At 53.3% G+C, this 17,926-nt stretch overlaps 1 protein-coding gene across 1 annotated transcript in view; it reads left to right on the top strand.

The window, feature by feature from the left end:
* The window catches only part of LOC105483057 (mannose receptor C-type 2), a 65,326-nt gene that overhangs the window by 32,442 nt on the left and 14,958 nt on the right, over positions 1 to 17,926 (top strand). Inside the window, exons 2-12 of the mRNA XM_011743627.3 lie at positions 3,667 to 4,068; positions 5,197 to 5,370; positions 5,531 to 5,695; positions 5,828 to 5,941; positions 6,467 to 6,610; positions 11,510 to 11,698; positions 11,859 to 12,013; positions 13,904 to 14,011; positions 15,613 to 15,728; positions 16,220 to 16,368; positions 17,099 to 17,316. Of these exons, the coding sequence (XP_011741929.2) occupies positions 3,667 to 4,068; positions 5,197 to 5,370; positions 5,531 to 5,695; positions 5,828 to 5,941; positions 6,467 to 6,610; positions 11,510 to 11,698; positions 11,859 to 12,013; positions 13,904 to 14,011; positions 15,613 to 15,728; positions 16,220 to 16,368; positions 17,099 to 17,316 (1,934 nt within the window). The remainder of the gene's footprint in view (positions 1 to 3,666; positions 4,069 to 5,196; positions 5,371 to 5,530; positions 5,696 to 5,827; positions 5,942 to 6,466; positions 6,611 to 11,509; positions 11,699 to 11,858; positions 12,014 to 13,903; positions 14,012 to 15,612; positions 15,729 to 16,219; positions 16,369 to 17,098; positions 17,317 to 17,926) is intronic.

Genomic DNA, 17,926 nt, shown 5'->3' on the forward strand with positions numbered 1-17,926 from the left:
TTTGCAGATAGTAGGCAGCAGGAGAAGATGACCCATAATCAAAAGAAAAAACAGTCAATAGATGCAGACTCACAGAAAACCCAGATGTTGAAAAAAATCAGATAATAAATGCCATGAAGAGCATTATAATCAAGTGATATGATAGAGGGTCACTGTGGTCACTTTAAGATTGGGAGGCCAGGAGAGTCTCTCTAAAGATGTTACCCTTTTTTGTTGTTTGAAATGTGAAATGCCAGTAGAAGAAATAATGCATAGCCCCAGAGGTGGGAAAGAGCCAGGCTTGTTCAAGGAAGAACAAGGAGGTCAAAGGGACTTGAGCAAGGTGGAGTAACAAGATTTGAGATCAGACCGTTAGACAGGACCAGATCATGTTAAATTGTGGCTCATAGTAAGAGGCTGAATCTTACTTGAAGAATGATGAATCATCTTTGAAGTAATTCAAGCCGGAGGAAGACTTACCTGCCTCCTGTTGTTGTTGTTGTTTCCCTTTTACTATGAGTGAGGCTGTCACTTCAAATTTTTGTTTGTTTGTTTTTTATTTATTTTTTTTGAGACGGAGTCTTGCTCTGTCGCCCAGGCTGGAGTGCAGTGGCGCGATCTCAGCTCACTGCAAGCTCCGCCTCCTGGGTTCACGCCATTCTCCTGCCTCAAACTCCCGAGTAGCTGGGACTACAGGTGCCCACCACCATACCCGGTTAATTTTTTGTATTTTTAGTAGTGATGGGGTTTCACCATGTTGGCCAGGATGGTCTCAATCTCCTGACCTCGTGATCCACCTGCCTCGGCCTCCCAAAGTGCTGGGATTACAGGCGTGAGCCACCGTGCCCGGTCATCATTTCAAATATTTAAAAGGCAATTGCACTTTCTTTTTTTGCTTTCTATTCATATCTCTTCTTCATTTTCTACTGCATTGTTGATACTTTCCTTAAATTTCATGTATCTAGTTTTTTGGTAGAAGCTCTGCTTTCTTTTCTTTTCTCTTTCTTTCTCTCTCTCTCTCTTTCTTTCTCTCTCTTTTCTTTTCTTTAAGACTAGTAAAGTCAGAAAGGAGGAAAGAATAGAATAAAGAGTTTGGTCTGTAACTGAATGTGAACAACCAATTGAGATAACTCACCACCTTTGGACCAGCCAGAAGCTCTTTTAATATTGTGGACTTAACTGTTTGCCTCTAATAAGGTACATATATTTTTGTCATTTATTTGAATTTTGACCTTGCTGATGGCATTATATGTTGCCATGAAAAAAATATTTTTTTGGGAAAAAAGTTCTTATGCCATTGAATTCATCACTGTTGTCTATGACCTTTAACACTCCAAAAACATTTTTAAATTTTTTCTAGGACTGATTTATATCTTTAAAAGATTATTCTAGGCCAGGTGCGGTGGCTCATGCCTGTAATCCTAGCACTTTGGGAGTCTGAGGCAGGCAGATTCCCAGAGCTCAGGAGTTCAGGACCAGCCTGGGCAACATGGCAAAACACTGTCTCTTTTAAAAATACAAAAAAATTAGCCAGGCATGGTGGCGTGTGCCTGCAGTCCCAGCTACTCAGGAGGCTGAGACAGGAGAATTGCTTGAACCTGGGAGGCAGAGGTTGCAGTGAACCGAGATTGCGCCACTGCACTCTAGCCTGGGCGACAGAGTCGGACTCTGTCTCAACAACAACAACAACAACAAAAAGATTATTCTGACTGTTGTCTTTGGAGAATGGACTATAGAAGGATGATAAGATCAGCATGGGGGAAGAGAGAGAACTTGAGATTTGGACCCAGGAGACTAGGGTCACATTTCAGCTCCTTCCTTTAACAAACAGTCCTTATGACTCTTGTCATCAAATTCCTTCACCAGCCTCAGCCAATTTCTTTACCAATAACATAGCATAATGCTGACCATTTATAGTCTTCTTACTGTGCCAGACCCTGTTCCAAATGCTTTACACATATTATCTCATTTCATCATTACCAGAGTCTTAAGATGAGGAAACGGTATAGAGAAGTGAAGCACTTTGCCCGAGTCCCATATTCAGTGGCAGAGCTAGAATCGAAATACTAGCTGGCGGGCATGGTGGCTCATGCCTATAATCCTAGCACTTTGGGAGACTGAGGTGGGTGGATCACCTGAGGTTGGGAGTTTGAGACCAGCCTGACCAACATGGAGAAATCTCGTCTCTACTAAAAATACAAAAAATTAGCTAGGTGTGGTGGTGCATGCCTGTAATCCCAGCTACTCAGGAGGCGGAGGCAGAATTGCTTGAACCCAGGAAGCAGAGGCTGCGGTGAGCTGAGATCGCACCACTGCACTCCAGCCTGGGCAACAAGAGCAAGACTCCGTCTCAAAAAAAAAAAGAAACACTAGCAGTCAGATTCATCATTTCAAGACATGAAAAGTATCCTGGGGAGCTAGTGACTAGTGGATGCAAAAGTTCTTTGGAGATTGGATGTACTCCATGTGTGTGTTGTGTACGTAAGTGGAAGCCAAGGAACAAGAGGAAGGTGATAACATGTGGATGTCCCACAGATCTGGGTTTGCTTACTGGCTGTGTGACACTGGGAGTAGGTCACTTCATGTCTCTAAGACTCAGTCTGTCTGTCTTTTCTTACCTTCCTTCCTTCCTTCCCTCCCTTCCTCCCTCCCTCCTTCCCTCCTTCCTTCCATTCATCCATCCATCCCTCCCTCCTTCCTCCCTACTTTCTTCCTTTCTTTCTCTTTCCTCCTTCCTACCCTCCCTTGCTCCTTCCTTTCTTTTTCTTCACTGAAACATAACTCACATATAGAATTTACCCATTTAACTCATATACTCATTAAAACATATATTTAATTGGGATTTAGTTTATTCACAGAGTTGTGCAACTATCATGACAATCTAATTTTAGAACATTTTCATCATACCCCCAAAAGAAGCACTGTGCCCTTTAGCAGCCACTCCCCATTCTCGTCACCCACAGGCAACCACTAATTTGCTTTCTGTCTCTATGCATTGAAGCCTCATTTCTTATTCTGTAAAGCGGGTGTGCTATGGTGCGGGGGCAGGTCGGATTTCCCCAGTGACTTCTACAGAGGGCGCCTGCTCAGCGAAGAGATAGGTGGAAAGAGGAGAAGTTGAGGAAGCCAAAGAGTTAAATTGCTGCCTAAAAATTAAGGCGTGAAATAGTTCAGGGGTGCGGTGAGTGGTTTGGGAGGATTCAAAGGAGGAGGAAAGGATGGCACCAGTGCAAGGGGCAGGGGGAAGGGTGAGACAAAATGCCTCTGGACCAAAGAAGAATTTTGGCAGAAAAACCACGCCATGTAATAGAGATTGAGATTGAAGTTGCAATGTGGTGTGTGGTGTATGGTGTAAATGCCTCCACCGCTCCTCATAAAATCTTCAGAAAAGTATGGGGTGACATGCGGGGTGGGAGTTGGGTTTGCTTTTGAGGGTGGTACAGAGGACTGGGTCCTCCCTCCAGGTGAGCAGGGGCTAGAACAAAGGTGGTCCTGCAAGCCTCTGCCTCATCTGGCCACAGGGGCATAGCACTGCCACTCATTTCCACCTCAGAGGGTTGGTAGTGAGGACTGAGTGATTGAACGGATGAGTGAAGGCTCATGGTAGGTGCCTGTCAGCCACACTGGTCATCAAGGGCCAACCAGGAGAGCCCCTGTGATGCCTTCGTGTCCTGCCTTCCCTTCCAGAACCCAACGTCTTCCTCATCTTCAGCCATGGACTGCAGGGCTGCCTGGAGGCCCAGGGCGGGCAGGTCAGAGTCACCCCAGCTTGCAATACCAGTCTCCCTGCCCAGCGCTGGAAGTGGGTCTCCCGAAATCGGCTCTTCAACCTGGGTACCATGCAATGCCTGGGCACAGGCTGGCCAGGCACCAACACCACGGCCTCTCTGGGCATGTACGAGTGTGACCGGGAGGCACTGAATCTTCGCTGGCATTGTCGTACACTGGGTGACCAGCTGTCCTTGCTCCTGGGGGCCCGCACCAGCAACATATCCAAGCCTGGCACCCTTGAGCGTGGTGACCAGACCCGCAGTGGCCAGTGGCGCATCTATGGCAGCGAGGAGGACCTATGTGCTCTGCCCTACCATGGTGAGGGGCTGCTTGCAGGCGAGAGGGTGGGGTCCCCAGTGCTCAGGGGACTGGAGCCATGAAGGACAGATTCCTGGTGACAAGGCCTTTGGCTTCTGTGGACCCTTGGCAGTCACATCTTTAATTATAATACGAAGCATTTTTTAATAACTAAGAAAATTAACTTCAGGCCAGGTGTGGTGGTGCATGCCTGAAATCCTGGCACTTTGGGAGGCCAAGGTGGGTGAATCACTTGAGGTCAGGAGTTCAAGACCAGCCTGGCCAACATGGAAAAACCCCTTCTGTACTAAAAATACAAAAATTAGCCAGGCATGGTGGAGCATGCCCACAGTCCCAGCTACTTGGGAGGCTGAGAAAGGAGAATCACTTGAACGCAGGAGGCAGAGGTTGCAATGAGCTGAGATTGTGCCACTGCACTGCAGCCTGGGTGACAGAGCAAGACTTTGTCTCCAAAAAAAAAAAAAAAAGAAAAGAAAAAAAGAAAAACTTCAAAGCATTTAATTTACTTTTGTAAAAATTGCAAAATACACGCTTGTAAAGTCTTCAAATAGTATACAAGTATATAACATAAAATTACATGAAAATGTCCTTCCCCCAGGCCCACTCTCAAGGTGAAACCCCATTGTAGCCCCCATGGTGTCTTAATGCCTGTCTTGCATGTGGTGAATGGGGCCAGAGTCACCCAGTGAGGGGCTGGCCTCTTGTGGTGGACAGCCCCATCCTGGGGGGCCTTTCCTGGGAGACTCCCTGAGTTCCGAGATAGAACTTTGTGGGGACACAGAGCCCATGGGCTGGGTAGCTGAGCAGAGAGTCCACCGGGCTCAACCCTCCGTGGATGACTTGGAGGCTCCCTCGCCTAGCTGGAGTTTGCACGGGCATTAGGAGTGCTGGGGAGCCCCTTCCCAGCCCTATGAGGTGTGCGGTAAGACCTCCCTCTGGTTCCTGGGCTGACTCAACAGCAGAAGGAGCCTTAAAGCATTATGGGATGCCATTGCCCCTCCCACGTTCTGCCGACCCCTGCGCACACCCAGCTCCCTGGGTTTTAGGGGATTTCTCCTGAGGCTGGAGGGGCGGGGCAGCCTCTGGTGTCCAGATGCCAAGGGCCTGGCCCTTCTCCACCCCCTGCAGAGGTCTACACCATCCAGGGGAACTCCCACGGAAAGCCGTGCACCATCCCCTTCAAATATGACAACCAGTGGTTCCACGGCTGCACCAGCACGGGCCGCGAGGACGGTCACCTGTGGTGTGCCACCACCCAGGACTACGGCAAAGATGAGCGCTGGGGCTTCTGTCCCATCAAGAGTGAGAGCGGTTGGGGTCGGGGGTGGGGGATCCTGGAGGGAGGCTGCTGCTGAGGGCCCGGGCCCAGGATGAGACACTGCTCCCTCCCCTACTAGTGCGGCCTTTTGGTGGGGGAGGGATCCCGGAGGGGGCCTAAAGGACAGGGCTGTCCTGGTGGCAGGTAACGACTGTGAGACCTTCTGGGACAAGGACCAGCTGACTGACAGCTGCTACCAGTTTAACTTCCAGTCCACGCTGTCGTGGAGGGAGGCCTGGGCCAGCTGCGAGCAGCAGGGCGCAGATCTGCTGAGCATCACGGAGATCCACGAGCAGACCTACATTAACGGTGAGTCTGATTGCCTGCTTGCGCCTTTGGAGGGCCCGGGTCCTTTCAGCTTGGGGGCTGAGGACAGGGCGATGGGGAGGGCGGGAGGCTGGGGCTGGGAGTCCTCTGTTCAGTGTACCCCCTCGCTGTCAGGCCTCCTCACTGGGTACAGCTCCACCCTGTGGATCGGCCTGAATGACTTGGACACGAGCGGAGGCTGGCAGTGGTCGGACAACTCGCCCCTCAAATACCTCAACTGGGAGAGTGGTGAGGCACAAGGTTGGGGGCGTGGGGCAGCCTAGGGGCCCCGGGGACTCTTGGCCTCCCATGGACTCCTCTCCTCGTGTCCTCCTGCAGAGGGGCATTGTGGGTGGGGGAAGCACGGACCTCCACCCGCCTCCCCGGATTGCGCCCCGCTAGCCCATCCAGAGCGGCGCTGCTCCAGGCCGCAAGTCTTGGTGCCAGCCTCCACTCACCTCTTTAGCCACCACTGTGGGCAGCGGGCGCCAGCGCACCCGGCAGCCTGGCCGGGGAGGCGGGGGCGGGGCTGGTACTGGTTGCTGGGTAGAAGGTTCAAGGCGATTTGCACCCAGGTTAAAAAGCGAGGAGGACCCGGTGGTCTGGGGCGGAGCTGGAGCTGAGCCCCAGGCTTCCGGAGCTGAGCACCAAGCTTCCCGAACTGGCTCAGGCTTCCGAGGGAGCAGAGGGAGGTAGGAGGTTCTGAGCAGGGCCCCAGGAGCCACGGTGTGAGCTTCTCTCTCCCGGGGTGCTGGCGCCCTGCCCTCCCCACAGACCAGCCGGACAACCCCAGTGAGGAGAACTGTGGAGTGATCCGCACTGAGTCCTCGGGCGGCTGGCAGAACCGCGACTGCAGCATCGCCCTACCCTATGTGTGCAAGAAGAAGCCCAATGCCACAGCCGAGCCCACCCCTCCAGGTGAGCCAGGGACTGCGCCACAGGGTGGGGAGGGGCTCCCAGGGCCAGAGACACAGCCACAGAGCTGTGGCAGGCCCAGCCTCTCCTCTGGTTACCACCGTAGGGCAAGGGGACTCTGATCCTCTGACTCTTATTTCATTGTTCAGTTAAAGTCTGAGCAAATTGGAATTTGTCATTAATTCATTTGGGGAACATGTGCTGAGATCTGTGTTAAATGCTGGCAATACTGTTCCCTCGTAGAGACCACAGTCTGCTGGAGATGACAGACATCTCAATGCACAATTAGACTATCCCAGGTCATCAGTGATTATAGAAATACGGATAAGTGTTAGAGGAGCATAGAGAAGAAACTGATTCAGTTTCTGAGAGTTAAGGAGGGGTTTATGGAAATAATATTTGATTTGGGCCTTTCAAATTGAGTGTAAGTTTAAAAGATAGAAAGAGGTGTGGGGAAGGGCATTCCTGGCAGAGGGAACAGCATATGCAAAGGTATGGAGGCTTAGAAATACACTGCAGCGTGAGCGGAGATGGCGCCACTGCACTCCAGCCTGGGCGACAGAGCGAGACTCTGTCTCAATTAAAAAAAAAAAAAAAATACAGGCCGGGCGCGGTGGCTCAAGCCTGTAATCCCAGCACTTTGGGAGGCCGAGACGGGCGGATCACGAGGTCAGGAGATCGAGACCATCCTGGCTAACACGGTGAAACCCCGTCTCTACTAAAAAATACAACAAACTAGCCGGGCGCGGTGGCGGGCGCCTGTAGTCCCAGCTACTCGAGAGGCTGAGGCAGGAGAATGGCGTGAACCCGGGAGGCGGAGCTTGCAGTGAGCTGAGATCCGGCCACTGCACTCCAGCCTGGGCTGCAGAGCGAGACTCCGTCTCAAAAAAAAAAAAAAAAAAAAAAATACATTGCAGCTTTAAGGGATGGTGAGTGATGGCCAGGCACAGTGGCTCACACCTATAATCCTAGCACTTTGGGAGGCCAAGGCAGGAGGATCGCTTGAGCTCAGTAGTTCGAGACCAGCCTGGGCAACATAGCGAGACCTTGTCTCTGCAAAATATTTTTTTTTTTTTTTTTTTTTTTTTTTTTTTTTTTTTTTTTTGAGACGGAGTCTCGCTATGTCACCCAGGCTGGAGTGCAGTGGCGCGATCTCGGCTCACTGCAAGCTCCGCCTCCCGGGTTTACGCCATTCTCCTGCCTCAGCCTCCGAGTAGCTGGGACTACAGGTGCCCGCCACCACGCCCGGCTAGTTTTTTGTATTTTTAGTAGAGACGGGGTTTCACCATGTTAGCCAGGATGGTCTCGATCTCCTGACTTCGTGATCCACCCGCCTCGGCCTCCCAAAGTACTGGGATTACAGGCTTGAGCCACCGCGCCCGGCCTTGCAAAATATTTTTTAAAAATTCGCTGAGTATGGTGATGCATGCCTGTCTACTAGGGAGGTCGAGGTGGGAGGATTGCTTGAGCCTGCAAGGTTGAGACTGCAGTGAGGCGTGCTTGCACCACTGTACTCCAGCCTGGGCAACAGAGCAAGATGAGACCCTGCCTCAAAAAAAAAAAAAAAAAAAAAAGAAAGAAAAAAGGAAAAAAAAAAAGAAAAGGAAAAGAAAGAAAGAAAAAGAAAAACAAATGGATGGTGCCTGTTGCAGTTTGGGTGGAGTATAGATTCTAACCACTTCAAGTATGGTCCTCCAACCAGCGGCGCAGCATCCCCCGAGGGCTTGTTAGAAATGCACAGTCAGGCCCACCCCAGAGTAATTGAATCAGAACCTGCATTTAACAAGATCCCCAGATGATTCATGTACAGGTACAGTTTGGGAAGCCCTGGCTTAAAGGGCATGGTGAAGGAAAGGCAGGTTGCAGCCAGTCTCTGCAGGGTCTTGGCTGCTGGGCCAAGTTTGGGTGGGGCCGGGTAGGCTGTGGGGAGAGTTTGCAGGTGTTTAAGCCAGGGAGTGTCTGGTTCTCGTTTGTGATCAGAGACAGCTTTAGGGGCCTTGTGGAGGAGTTGGGGCAATGGTCAGGGCCTGCTTTGGGGATTCTGCCCCTTACTGCTATGTGGCCCTGGGCAAACAGCTTAGTCTCTGGGGTGCAGAGACCTCATTGTAAATGGAGAATAAAGCCAACCCCCTTGCAAGGTTGTTGTGAGGAAGACTGGAGATCCGGCCTGGCACAAAGGAGTTTTTCTGTAGTTGGCTGTGGATGTTTACTATGGTGTAGATTGGAGGGGCTGTGCAGTTGCCTGGGAAGCTGTGGGGTGGTGGTGAGGAGACTTTTACAAAGAAAACATGGCAATACACACACACACAAAACAAACAAACGAACAAAACAAAACAAACAAACAAAACACTAACCCCAGACAGTAAAGAGCTTACAGATAAAAATTTCTGCTCCTGACCATGGAAGTCTTGCCAATGATCAACTTAGGACTGTTTTTTTTGTTTGTTTGTTTGTTTTTTGTTTATTTGAGACAAGGTCTCACTCTGTCACCCAGGCTGGAGTGTAGTGGTGCCATCTCGGCTCACCGCAACCTCCGCCTTCTAGGCTCAAGGGATTCTCATGCCTCAGCCTCCTGAGTAGCTGGGATTACAGGCGGGCATCATTACCTCCCGGCTAACTTTTGTATTTTTAGTAGAGACGGGGTTTCACCATGTTGGCCAGGCTGGTCTCAAACTCCTGACCTCAGGTGATCCGCCCACCTTGGCCTCCCAACGTGCTGGGATTACAGGCGTGAGCCACTGCATCTGGCTTTTTTATTTTTATTTATTTATTTTTTGAAACAGAGTCTCACTCTGTTGCCCAGGCTGGAGTGCAGTGGCACAGTCTCCGCTCACTGCAACCTCCACCTCCCGGGTTCAAGCGATTCTCATTCCCAGGTTCAAGCGATTCTCATGCCTCAGCCTCCCGAGTACCTGGGATTATAGGCATGCGTGCGCCACCACGCCCGGCTAGTTTTGTTTTGTTTTGTTTTTTTGTATTTTTAGAGATGGGGTTTCACCATGTTGCCCAGGCTGATTTCGAACTCCTGTCTTCAAGTGATTCACCCGCCTCGGCCTCCCAAAGTGCTGGGATTACAGGCGTGAGCCAGGGCTCCGGCCTGATTCAGGACTGTTGACCACTGCTTTATCTCTCATTCCCTAAGGGGCCAGGAGCAGAAGCTTGCAACGTCAGCAGCCCGATCTAAGGCACCCTCATCTCTAGCTGGAGGGAGCCTTGGGCCCTAGCCCAGTCCTCCCAGAAGCAGCTTTCTGAAGGAAGGGACCTGCTGGGAGGCCCGGGTGTGGGCATGCCTAGCCTATCTGTGGCCCCCACCAAGTCCTCTGTCCTCTGGGTCTTCCCGGAACTGCAGACAGATCTAAGACCTCGGATTTCCGCCCCTCTCCCCAGCCCATATCTCTCTGCACGAGGCATATTCTAGGCAGGTTCTGCTTTCCCGGTATCATCACTTAAAGTCCTGTCATTTCGAAGGCAGGCGCCGTCGTGTCCCCAAAGCATCCACATTTCCCAAGCTCCCTTCCGGGTCCTGAGGCCCCTGGGGTCTCAGCAGCCACTAAAATCCGCTTGTCTGGGGCGCCAGCCTCAGGTCTTAGCTCATTGGCTAACAAGAGATGATTGACAGGTCCTGAGCCAGAGAGCGAGCCCAGTCGGGCTCTCCGCCCGCCCAGCTTTGCCGGGTCTCCAGGAGCAGGTGTGGCTGGACTACTGGAATCCCAGTCTGAGGCCGTGTTCTAGTGGGCGCGCGCTTTCCTGCCCGGCTAGGCAGAATCCTGCCCGAGCCTGACACTGTGGGTGGTTTGGTGAAGTCCTGTTTTCTCTTGCCAAGACCAAGTAAGAGCTCGTTTGCCTCAGCTGCCCTCGGACCCCAACCCCTAGAAGGTGAACCTGAGAGGCACGGAAGTTGGGGCAAGGGAGGGCCTGGGACGGGTGGATTTCTCAGCCCTGGGGTTCAGGGTTAGGAGTTTGGAGGGGGAAAGGAGCAAGAGAAGGAGCCCCAGCTGGGGGATGGGGCCGATCTGCAGTGACTTTGAGCACCTTCTAATGTTCTCGGCCGCCCACCCACCAAGACCTCAGATTCCTGCTGGGCCTGCCTGGGCCCCATTAGTGGCTCAAGGCCCCGATTCCCAATTTTCTCCCTCCTGGGCTGCCCAGACCTGCACAGAGTGGGTGCTCAATAAATGTTATTTGAGAGAATAACAGTGGTTCCATTTACTAGGCAGGGTGGCCGCAAGCCAAGCTTGAATCTCATAGCTGGAAACCCCATTTACAGAGGAAGAAACTGAGGCTCATGGGGCTGGTTTGTCCTGACTTTCTACCCATTGTTTATTGACTGATTGATGCATTGATTGCGATAAGGTCTTGCTGTGTCGCCAAGGCTGGGGTGCAGTGGTGCAATCATGGCTAACTGCAGCCTTGACCTCCCCGGTCAAGTGATCCTCCCACCTCAGCCTCCTGAGTAGCAGGATCACAGGCACACATCACCATGCCTGGCTAATTTTTTATTTTTTATAGAGATAGGGTCTCCCCTTTGTTGCCCAGTCTGTTCCTGAACTCCTGGCCTCAAGCAATCCTCCAGCCTCAGCCTTCCAAAGTGCTGAGATTACAGGCCTGAGCCACCATGCCTGGCCCACCCATTGTATTCTGAGCGCCACAGCCAGAGGAACTGTTCTGTCCTGGGTGGAATCTGCCACCACTACTTGGGTCTCTGCCCCTGGGGCTCCAGCAGCCCTGTAAGATTTTATTCTTTTAGCATTTCCAAGACCTGTGGTTGGGACCGGGATTGACCTGGGAGAGTTTGGAGAGGAGGTGACTTGGAGGCCTCGCCTGTGTTGACATCAACCCAGTGGGTTGGTGCCCAGACTGGGTGGCTCGGTCTCTGAGCAGCGGCCTCATGGGTCTCTGCAGACAGGTGGGCCAATGTGAAGGTGGAGTGTGAGCCCAGCTGGCAGCCCTTCCAGGGCCACTGCTACCGCCTTCAGGCCGAGAAGCGCAGCTGGCAGGAGTCCAAGAAGGCGTGTCTACGGGGCGGTGGTGACCTGGTCAGCATCCACAGCATGGCAGAGCTGGAATTCATCACCAAGCAGATCAAGCAAGGTGAGGAGCTGCCCGCCCATGTGTCTGGGTGGAGGGCAGGGCCTCCCACTGCCCCACCCATCCTGCCCAGGAGCCTCAGAAAATGTTCCTTCCTCCCTACTGGTGGCTGAGGCTGACCTCTCAATGTCTTCTCTCCCCTCCTCTCCTGCTGCACCCCCAGAGGTGGAGGAGCTGTGGATCGGCCTCAACGATTTGAAACTGCAGATGAATTTTGAGTGGTCTGACGGGAGCCTTGTGAGCTTCACCCACTGGCACCCCTTTGAGCCCAACAACTTCCGGGACAGTCTGGAGGACTGTGTCACCATCTGGGGCCCGGTGAGACCTCCCTCTCCCTATCACAGGGCCACAAAATACACCCCCAACCTCCAGGTGCTACCCCAGCTGAAGGATATCCTAGTTATTATCAGTACCTGCCTGGAACCTCTTGCCTCTCAGCAGTCTCCCTCCTCCCCACCAATGCCTTCCCTTCCACGTGAGAGACTGCTGGGACTTGAATCCACCTCCAGCTAGCCAAGTCACCCTGAGCAAGTTACTAGAGGGTCATTGGTGAGATTGGAGGAGTTAATTCTCGGGAAACCTTAGGCGCAGTGCCTGGTGCATTCTTGGTCTCCTCCCAGCTGCCCTTCCCTGCCAGAAGGTGGCATCAGAACCCACATTATGTGCAGATACTTTGCAAGCAGGGCTGCTCTCTGCCAGCCCTCACCCCCAGTGCTCTACCCAGCCCAGGGTCCTGTCATCTCAAGAAATTGTTGGGTTATGACAATTTGCCATGGTTTGGGCTTAGATGTGGTGGAAGTGAAGGAATTGATGAAGGGCTTCAAGCAGAGAAGAAAGACCCTTTAAAAAGGGACAAAGCCAGTTGAGTGCGGTGGCTCACGCCTATAATCCCAGCACTTTGGGAGGCTGAGGCGGGTGGATCACTTGAGGTCAGGAGTTCAAGACCAGCCTGGCCAACATGGTGAAACCCCGTCTCTACTAAAAATACAAAAATTAGCCAGGCGTGGTGGCAGATGCCTGTAATCCCAGCTACTCGAGAGGCTGAGGCAAGAGAAGCGCTTGAACCTGGGAGGCAGACGCTGCAGTGAGCTGATATTACATGACTGCACTCTAGCCTGGGTGACAGAGCAAGACCCTGTCTCAAAAAAAAAAAAAAAAAAGGAGAAAGCCGTAGTGACACAGACCACCCTTCCTAGGGACAGAGAGGATGTTCTGCTGTCACATACTGCAAACAATGCTGGGGACTATAGTGGCAGTCATTTGCCTTAGGGGATGCTATTTAAGAATTTTAAAACAATTACGTATTGAGTATCTACTATGTGCCAGGCATTTTTCCGGGTGCTGGGATACACAAACACGCCTGCCCTCAGGATGGAGCTTAGAGGCAGACATACTGCTGACTAGGGGCCAGTGGATACTGGGGAGGGCGAAGACGGAAGCAGGGGCCGAGGACTAAATTCCTCCTCAGGTTCATCAGCTGAGATTCTGGTCTGGGCACACTGGCCACTGCTCACCCTGGCCCTGCAGGCACTAGCCTTGGGAATCCCAGCTGTCTCCCCTGCCATCAGATACTCTAACAATCTTAGCCAGTTTGTTTTTGATGTTTATAAAATGAGCTATCAATAATTTAAAAGGACGCTTTTCCTTTTTTAATTTTTATTCTTTATTTTTTGAGATGGAGTTTCACTCTGTTGCCCAGGCTGGAGTGCAATGGCACGATCTTGGCTCACTGGAACCTCTGCCCCCCAGGTTCAAACGATTCTCCTGCCTGAGCCTCTCAAATAGCTGGGATTACAGGCATGTGCCACCATGACCGGCTAATTTTTTGTATTTTCAGTAGAGGCGGGGTTTCACCATGTTGGCCAGGCTGGTCTTGAACTCCTGACCTCAAGTGATCCGCCCACCTTGGCCACCCAAAATGCTGGGATTACAGGCCTGAGCCACCGCAACAGGCCAGGATGCCTTTCCCATTTAGACAATGCTTGTTAAGTTTCAAGGCGTTTGCACATGAACTGCTTGGGCTCCCATCCACCCTGTGAGGCTTGTGGGTTCATCCTGCCTTCCCCATTGCACAGCTGGGACACAGAGACGGCAGAATCACACAGCAAGTCAGAGACAGGTCTAGCTGTAGGAACCAGATTCCAAGAAGGATTTGGGAGATTTATGGGGAGGTGGGGGTTGAGATTCTTCCTCACCCTCTGTCCCTAGGAAGGCCGCTGGAATGACAGTCCCTGTAACCAGTCCTTGCCGTCCATCTGCAAGAAGGCAGGCCAGCTGAGCCAGGGCGCTGCCGAGGAGGACCACGGCTGCCGGAAGGTGAGGGTGTTTCTGGAGCTGCCCTGAGTGGGGCCACCAGGCAGAGGGGTTACCAGGGGAGGAAGGGATGGATGAACTCCTGCTGCCTCGCATGGCATCGCCCCCTCGTTGGCACCCCCTTCCCCGAGCGCTCCGAACTGCTCCTTTCTTGAAGGAGTGATACTGGATGGGATGGGGTGGGTGGGGGCTGTTGGGAGGAAGCAGAGCTCCCCACCCCCAGCCCAGTCCTGAGTCCCTCCCTGTGGGGGAAGCCACTTCCTTGAGATAGCAGAGAACAGGGAGGTGGGGGCTGGTCTACCTCCAAGTGCCCCCTCAGAGTCCAGCCTAGTCATGTCCAGCAGTGGCTGCCGAAGTGAAGTGTGGCCCCTGTGCCCCCCCAGTCCTGCCTTCCCCCTCCTCTGCAGTCTGACACAGGGCGTGTGCTGGTCTGTCTCCCTGGGAGGAGAGAGGCTACTCAGGCTGGGGCTGCACCTTCCCCGTCCTTGTGTTTCCAACCCCATTGGGCTTCTAGAGGATATTCAGGGAGGTGGTGGGGGGCGGGTCAAGGAATGAAAGCTGTATAAGTGAGTGGGGGGTAAGTGAGTGACTGAGGGTGTGAGGGGGTGACAGACCCTCAGGGGTGCGAATGCTGTGATGGGTGTGGGGAGCTTGCTTCTAAAAGACACTACGTGGCCCTTGGCCCCTCCCAGCAGCCCCTGGCAGCCAGGCTGGCTCCTCACTCTGTTTTCCTTTGGATTAAGCCCCTACCACACCCACCTGGACCCTAAAGCCTCCCCCAGAGAGTGAACAGGAAACACTAACAGACATGGCCCCATGGGGAGGAAGCAGAGGGGAGAGCAGAGCCCAGCTGCAGAGTCCGGGGACTGGCAAGGACAGTGCCTGGCCCAGGGACTGTGTCATGGCCGGGAAGAGGTGAAGGGAGGGGTAGAGAGGAATTACCAACTTCTCTGGCACCAAAGGCCAGCCTGGAATTTGTGTGGGGAGTGTTGAGGGTCCACGGTTAACCCCCCAGGATCACCAGGGGCCTTAGCACAGCCCCTGCTGGCAGATGGGACCCCCACCACACATACCACATCTGCTTCTCTTCTGCCCTGCCTCCTGCCAGCCTTGCCTGCCAGGGTCTTGTCTCTGAGCCCCTCCTGCCACCCGCAGGCCAGGAGCATCCTGCGCCAACTCCAGCTTTGCCAGGCTCCGGAGGACTGCCCATCCCCTCCCATCCTGGTAGCTCTCCCCAGCTTTTAGCTGTGGTTTCCCAGCCAACAGTCATTTCCCCACTGTGTCTCTTGGTTTAAATGCCCAAGAGAGGAGCCTGAAGGGCCATTCATCTTCCCGAGCCAGGTCACTGGCCGGTCGCTGGCGGCCTGCCGATCAGTCACGCTGGGGCTGGGCCTCCACCCCAGCTTCCACAGCTGTGGGTGATGGTAGGAGGGGGAGTGTGGAGAAACGAGGTGCAGAACACAGCACAGGACTCAAACCAGTCCCCTCTGTCCTGAGCACGTTCAGTGATGTCCCTGATGGCATCTCCCACCGCAGGATTTATGGGTGAGGGTGGAGAGCCATCCTCCCTACAGACACCCCTCTTCTGTCCACTCTTGAGCCAGGGTTGGACGTGGCACAGCCCATCCTGCTACTGGCTGGGAGAGGACCAAGTGACCTACAGTGAGGCCCGCCGCCTGTGCACTGACCACGGCTCTCAGCTGGTCACCATCACCAACAGGTATAGGAGGGGCAGGTGCCCTGACTAGCCCTCGCCCATGTCTGGGCCTAATGTGGCACCTCCAGCAAACGGGGTAGCATCCCGCCATCATGCCCTGAGGCACCTGGAGTCCTTTGAACCTCAGTGGGCTCCAGGGTGTTTTTAAATCTTGTCAGAAGAATGACTCTCACTTGTTAAGTGACCCCAGTGTAGGGCGGGGCCTGAGCAGGGCCCGGGCAGGCACAGGTGTGGGCTGGATACCTGAGAAAGATAGGCCTTGGCTGTGTCTGATTTTCTCGACTTTCTTTTCAGCAAGGCACGGGGTGCAGAGAGTAGAAGGGGCAGCTGGGGGGGTTCCATCAGTCAGCTGCAGGGCTCCCAAGGGTCCCTGCTTTCTTGAGCAAGTTACTGGTCAGGTGCAGCACCAGAGCTTCCGGGGCAGGGTGTCTGGCCTGTGGGTGGGGGATTGGGATAGGGGGAGATCCCTGCCCTGACCAGCCCGTTTCCCGAAGGTTCGAGCAGGCCTTCGTCAGCAGCCTCATCTACAACTGGGAGGGCGAGTACTTCTGGACGGCCTTGCAGGACCTCAACAGCACCGGCTCCTTCCGCTGGCTCAGCGGGGATGAAGTCATGTACACCCACTGGAACCGGGACCAGCCCGGTGAGCCCCTTCTTTAATGTGCCTTGGTGAAGTTAGGAGGGAGGTGGGGGTGGACTGGTCCTGCCGAGCCCCAGGGCAGCCCCATAAATGGATCATTGGTGCAGTGTGGTGTAGTGGCTATGAGCACGAGCTCTGAAACCAAACTGCCTGGCTCCGATCCTGACTCTGCCGTCTATTAGCTGTGCATCCTCTGAGCCTCAGTTTTCTCAATCTGTCCAATGGGGATAATGATCCTTTTCTCAGAGGGATGACATCAGTCTTAAATATATGTAAAGTGCTAATAGGTGTAAAGAGATAATGTGTGTAAAGTGTCTAGATTACTTCTCTATCTGGGCTCACAAAAAAGAAAAAGAAAAAAATTCTCTATCTGGGCTCATTAAAAAAAGTGTTTAGAATACTGAGCGCAATACAAGTGCTTGTTATTACTATTATTACCATTTCACATTCATTATCTTTCTAACACGTTCAATAACCTGATGAGGTAGATGATGAAGCAGGCTCGGCGAGGTTAAGCAGCTTGCCTGAGCCCTCACAGTGAGTGAACCCAGAGCCAGGGCTCTGCCTCCATTCCCTTCCTCCCTCCCGGCCCCAACCCCAGAGAGCATGTCTCTGAAGAGGTGGCCAAACTGGTTCCCAGTGTGAGGGCTGTGCTGGTGCCCTGCTGGGATGTGAGGGAGGACCGGACTATGAATCCTTCTCAGAGCCTGGGTCTCCCTTCCCTCTCCTTCAGGGTACAGCCGTGGGGGCTGCGTGGCCCTGGCCACTGGCAGCGCCATGGGGCTGTGGGAGGTGAAGAACTGTACCTCGTTCCGGGCCCGCTACATCTGCCGGCAGAGCCTGGGCACTCCAGTGACGCCGGAGCTGCCTGGGCCAGATCCCACACCCAGCCTCACTGGCTCCTGTCCCCAGGGCTGGGCCTCGGACCCCAAACTCCGGTATTGCTATAAGGTAGGGCAGCCTGTTGGCAGGGTGGGGGGCAGGGGGAGGACAGGAGCAAAGAGACCGTTTGGGTGGAGGTCCCAGTGGGTCCAGCCACAATCCAGAGACACACCAGCCTGCGGACAGGTGATTTCTGGTGAGGACTTGTCCATGGAATCTGGAGGCCTGGTGCTCAATAACCATTTGAGGAATTGAGGGAACCACAGATCATTGATTTCAGAGGTTCCCAAATGTTGGGGCCAGTCTAGCTGCTCTTAAGAATTGCTTGGGGAACCTGATAAAAATAAAATCTAGGCGTCACGATGGAGATTTAGATTCATTAGGTCTGGATTGGGCCTGGTAGTCTGTATTTCTAATCCTGCTAGGTTTGGGAGCCACTGGCAGAGTCCAAGGTCTTTTATTATGCACAGAAACTGAAGTCTGGGGAGAAGAAGGGACTTACCCACATTAAGCTGTGGCTCTACTGGGATTAGAGCCTGGATCTCCCTGCTGGTCAGGGGATGGGGCTCAGGGGCACTCACGAGGAGGTGACTGTGCCAGCTCCCCTCCCCGGACCTCATCTGCAGGATTGTCCTTAGCTAGCCTGAGCCCCGTCCAGTGAGGCTCCAGCCCCTTCCTC

This window comes from Macaca nemestrina, chromosome 17, assembly GCF_043159975.1.
Source record: "Macaca nemestrina isolate mMacNem1 chromosome 17, mMacNem.hap1, whole genome shotgun sequence".
Taxonomy (NCBI): domain Eukaryota; kingdom Metazoa; phylum Chordata; class Mammalia; order Primates; family Cercopithecidae; genus Macaca; species Macaca nemestrina.